The 5,410-nt window shown below is 34.8% G+C and overlaps 1 protein-coding gene and 1 non-coding gene across 2 annotated transcripts; both read left to right on the top strand.

Annotated features, from left to right (window-relative positions):
* The first annotated feature begins 1,976 nt into the window (after positions 1-1,976).
* Positions 1,977-2,993, top strand: LOC118046697 (uncharacterized). The gene is made up of 2 exons (XM_035055686.2): positions 1,977-2,446; positions 2,529-2,993. Exons 1-2 carry the CDS (start codon positions 2,012-2,014, stop codon positions 2,862-2,864), a joined length of 771 nt encoding a protein of 256 aa, XP_034911577.1. The 5' UTR covers positions 1,977-2,011; the 3' UTR covers positions 2,865-2,993.
* Positions 2,994-3,585: 592 nt separating this feature from the next.
* Positions 3,586-3,665, top strand: TRNAL-UAG (transfer RNA leucine (anticodon UAG)). The gene has a single exon. It is a non-coding gene; the product is annotated as a tRNA-Leu (tRNA).
* Positions 3,666-5,410: the final 1,745 nt, after the last annotated feature.

Raw genomic sequence — 5,410 nt, 5'->3', positions numbered from 1 at the left:
AGTAGGAGAAGCAATAAATTGACTAACAACATGAACAACATATGCAATATTTGAACGAGTAATGATGAGATATACCAAACTCTCAATAATAATGCGGTATAAAGTATAAAGTATGATCTATTAAAGGTAAACTATAAGAAGAAGAGTACCTTATGTGAACCTCAATATGAGTATCTACAGTATTGTTATTAGTAAGTCTAGCCCACTCAAGAATATCTGCAATATATTTCGACTAAGAAAAAAGATAACCTCTAGGTGAGTATGCTACCTCAATACCCAGGAAATATTGAAGATAACCCAAATCCTTTATTTCAAATTGTCTAGCCAACTCTATCTTCAAAACGAAAATACCATAAATGTCATCACCAATAATAATCATGTCATCAACATATAAAGATAAAATGATACGACCTGCATTAATGCACTTAATAAAAAGAGCAGAATCATGATTGCTAGAAATAAGGCCAAGAGACGAGATCACAATAGAGAATTTCTCAAACCAAGCACGGGGTGCTTGTTTGAGACCATATAATGTTTTCTTAAGCTTACAAATATATCCAGAGTCATGTGAAATACTAGGAGGGGGTGCCATATAAATTTCTTCTTGAAGACCTCTATTCAATAAGGTATTTTTAATATCAAGCTGAGAAATATGCCACTGACGAATTAAAGCTACGACAATAAAAGTACAAATAATAGTTATTTTTGCAACTAGACCAATGTCTCCTTATAGTTCATACTATATTGTTGAGAGTATCCTTTTCCAACTAGCCTAGCTTTGTATCGCTTAATAGACCCATTAAAATTAGTCTTGATCTTATACACCTAACGACAACCAACAACACTCTTACCAAGAGGTAGAGGAACTAGATTTCAAGTATCTGTCTTATGCAAAACAGATAGTTCCTCATTCATAACTTGCTTTGGGATTAAACCTCGTTCCATAAAACTAGCTTTGATACCATGTTAAAATAATTAAGATTAAACATAAAAAGGAAGCTAGAATTTTGAATGATCTGTATATTATGAGTTCTTAGTCTTAACCTAAATACAAATAAAGTGTGTGTGTGTGTGTGTGTGTATAGGTTAATGAAAGTACTATTCTATCCTTAATAAATAAGACTACATAAATATTATTTAACACATGTGATCATAAATATCTTAGAAGGATATTGCAGCGAACTAATTAGAATATTTGTAACCAAGATAAACATTTTAAAAAAGAATAATAGAACCTTGGATGCTAATAAAAAAATTGTATTAAAAAATATATTAATGGGGTAATTGTTTTTTTAAATGACCAAATAGGATATAAAATTATTCTACATATAACATTAAACATTGAATACATATAAAAGGATTAATTGGTATTATAAAAACTTCAATTATTATCCTATCAAAACTTGATGTAATCCTATCATGAACACTATCCATCCATGAATGCCTGCTCCCTCCATATATTTTTTTATTACTAATATTCAAAATTGTGATCCAAGATATTTTGCTTAACAGTATTAAAAAATTTGATACAATATTTTCAAGAATCAAGATATTGTGCTATCCCATGTCTAAAGAGATATATTATATATAAAAGTGAAAGCAAATTAAAGAAAGTGGCCAATCGAAGAAGGAAGGATGCAATGAACTAGCAATTGAGGCAATTAATGTACACTACAAATAGGAGGTTTCCTCTTTTTGATTAAGAAGTCATCAAGTAAACAACAATTGTCTGTCTGTACACGTGGCAGCCCTACAACACTTTCCATTTCTATTCCTGCTAACTACAAAAAAAAATAAAATAAAAATAAAGGCAGGCATCCAAAACCTGCAATAGGAGGGAAAGAAACAGAAAACGATGTGCATGCATATCCATAAGGCAGAAGAGGGTGAAAGGCATACGTTATCTAACCTCATTGGCTAGATATCCTGCACACAGCAACACTATATACTTTCTTCTTATGCATACAAGCCATATAAATCTCCTCATGGACAGATTCTAACCTATTGCGACATGAGCTATCAAATACTGAGAGACGGAGTTGTGGATTTCGACCAGGCAGTAGCAGGAGATCATGCAGAAGCAACTGAAAGTTTTGCCTGTGTTGATGATGATGATCATCAGCAGCAGCTAGAACAAATTTCAAGGAGGAAGAAGAAGAAGAAGAAGGGCAGCAAGATGAATACTAGGAGGTTTAGTGATGAACAGGTTAGGTCACTAGAGTCGATGTTTGAGTCAGAGACAAAGCTGGAGCCAAGAAAGAAGATGCAACTTGCAAGAGAACTCGGGCTGCAGCCTCGTCAGGTTGCTATATGGTTTCAGAACAGAAGAGCTAGGTGGAAGACAAAGCAGATGGAGCAAAAGTACAAGACTTTGAAAGCTAGTTATGACAACTTAGCCTCAAGTTACGAGTCCTTGAAGAATGAAAGAGAGTCCTTACTTTTACAGGTACAGACCATTTTTTTTACTACAGATATTTTTTTTTTCATCTTCTCAATCACCATTTTACTTCTTTCTTTTCCTTCAACAGTTGCAGACGGTAAGTAATCAGCTTGGCAACCCTTGTAAGGGATTGGAGAGATGTGACAGAGGCATTGATGCAGTTCTTCATGATGGAATCACCAACCTTGAGGTTGAAGCGCAGCAAGGACAAGACAACAGTACTATAATGGCCAACGTGTGTGATGATATGAGCATGGGAAATGGACATTCTGGTGATCAAGGACAGGGATTTCTCTATACGGGTTCGCCGGAATACAGTGATGGGACACTAGCATCAGCCTACGAGAAGTGCTACAGCACTGATTCTGGGGCCCCGTTTGATCTATCATGGAACAACTCGTATTGTTTTAGTTTCAGGAGTTGATAGAAATATATTTAAATAATTTCAAGACAATTAAAATTATTGGATATCTGTCTGGTGAATAGTTTCTTAGCCGCAGCAGTTGCCATGTTGCACATTAATGTCAATCAAGCACGTATCCATTTGTTTCAATTCTTGCAATGATTTACACCATTCAATTAAAGTAGCGTAGCTTCTTCATACACAACTTTGAAATACAAGTTTAGGGACTTGAGAGGCAATAGAGAGCATGATGCTAAATAAGTAATCTAGACATTTTACTATTTGTTCAACAAATTGATTGCTAGTAAAACCTGTGGATCGTAGATTATATTGTTTGGTTTAATCATAATTATTCAATCCGATATTATTTAACTAGTTGATATGAGAAATTAGTGGTAATTCGGGGCTTCATTCATATCAAATTTCAATTTGATTCCAGAAAAATATATTAGGAATAAATTTAATTTACCCGAAAAATTTACTTATAATCTAATTAATCTCTCAAACCCGCTTTAAGTAATCAACATCAATAAATTAAAAAAAAAAAAACCAGGTAACTCTCAACATTTTTTAGTTCAGACCTGGCTGAATATGACAGCTATGATTTTTGACAAATGGTATGGGAATTCAAGGGGCGGCCATATCCATAAATATACATGATCGGCTCAATATTTGTGACGGATGAGGATTTTGACATTTAAAAACGAATCTTATATAAAACTAAAACAGTTCTAGCATAAAAGACAGTTTGGCCGAGTGGTCTAAGGCGCCAGATTTAGGCTCTTGTCCGAAAGGGCGTGGGTTCAAATCCCACAGCTGTCAATATTCTTTTTGTTTTTCCTTACATTTTTCTAGCTCCTGCTATGTTTATTATGGTCCCTGTACTATTTTTTTCTTCATTTATGTCCACCCTTGCATTCCACTACGACAAGGGATATTCTTGTGCTAAATTACCCGTCAATGGAGATTAATTTATTTTTGTAAGAGCACTCATATTTTGTCCTATAATTTCCCATTCAATTTAAAAATAATACCATTGTATTACTTACTTACCTAATGTCAAATGTCCAATGAAAAGGCTTAACAACCACCTACCTAGCAAAGCTCTTTCAACCGTCCCACTTCCCTTCTTGCCAGAAGACTCTGCAAGAAAGCAGCCTAAAGAGAAAATATATTAAAATGCAAGAATGATCTATGTAGATTGACGTATCTACAGTTGATTTCAATCTTCATTGTTAGGATCACACTATCTGATAAAGAGAATAATCATAGAAACAATCACGCGTATACACTTACACTTTGTAAATCTTCGTGGTTCGGCTATGCTTACGTCTACAAGAGAGCAAAGCGGATAGATTTTCACCATATCGGAACAGTAAAAATTTGGAGAACTCTCAACCCTTCTCCCAAGCACTTCCAATTTGGCTTCCTGGAGAAAAATGCCTCACATCCTTGAGCCTAAAATTCAAGCCATACTCAACAAATATCTATTGTTTTGTTGCCCTGTTGATCAACTTATGAATGATTCCATATCCACTTGATCTCTAGACTTTTCATAATTTGAATAGTGATATTGACAAGTCCTATATAACTATTTGTTGTGAAAATGAGATAAATGATGTTAGAATATAGATTCTTTATCCTGTGATGAGATTTGAATCCTGCTTTTCATGGTCAGAGATGGGGAAAGAATCTTTGTTTTGACTGTCACAAATTTTTTACTAATGGCTTTTCGTTCATGACTTCTATTTAGGCAAATTCATGATTCCGGGGGATCGGAGAATTTGTGAGTAGATTTATGAATCGGTAACAGGATTAATTTGGAGAAAACAAGGTATCAACATAATAAGGAAACAATTGATCAGTTACCGCTTCATATGTTTGCTAGTTGAGTTCCTTTCTCTAATGCCATCCATTCCAAAGCAACAATAGCTGCCTTTTGTAAGGCTTTGTGTTAGCAGGTTGCGATGAACTTGTGCATCTGCAAAGGTGCTATTCCAATTCCTGGAGTTAAGACAGTAAAGCAAGCAGAGGAAAACTTGGCTGCCCTTTGTTGGCGCCTGAGTTCTGATGAGTTGCTTCAGTTAAAATACGCAGCTGCAAGCAAGTCTCCTAAGAACATGATCCAAAACATTTTCCAGACAAGGTATGTGTTGTATTTGACCTCAAAATTGTTGTTTTTATTTTTCCTTGTAAGTTCTATATCAAATAATGTGTAAAAAAACTAAAAAAAAGAAAAAGCTCAATCCAAATGGACAGTTGGCTCAAACAGCAGAACAGGTCTATACACCTTCGGCTCTGCCTAGCTTCTGGAAATGATCCGTGTTCTAGGGTTCAGGCTTGGAATTTCTGGCCGTAATCAACACAAAACATAATCCAAGCATATCCTTTCAGAAAAGTACATATATTGAACATTACGATCAGTAGTCTCAATATTCTTCTCTGGATTGGCTAGGTAAGTTTGCTTGCAGGCTTGCTGTCTTCATATCATTGAGCACTTCAAAAGAAAATTTGCCTCTCAGTTTCCCTAGGATTTGTTCACATGAATTTGACAACTTTAACAGTTA

This window comes from Populus alba, chromosome 12 (genome assembly GCF_005239225.2).
Source record: "Populus alba chromosome 12, ASM523922v2, whole genome shotgun sequence".
In the NCBI taxonomy this organism is placed as follows: Eukaryota; Viridiplantae; Streptophyta; class Magnoliopsida; order Malpighiales; family Salicaceae; genus Populus; species Populus alba.
The sequence above is the reverse complement of the archived record's forward strand: the minus strand, read 5'-3'. Positions and strand labels throughout refer to the sequence as shown.

Coding starts and splice junctions, on each gene's coding strand:
- LOC118046697 (XM_035055686.2), top strand. CDS start 2,012: ATGAGCTATCAAATACTGAGAGACGGAGTTGTGGATTTCGACCAGGCA. Junction 2,447..2,528: donor GAGAGTCCTTACTTTTACAG/GTACAGACCATT, acceptor TTCCTTCAACAG/TTGCAGACGGTAAGTAATCA.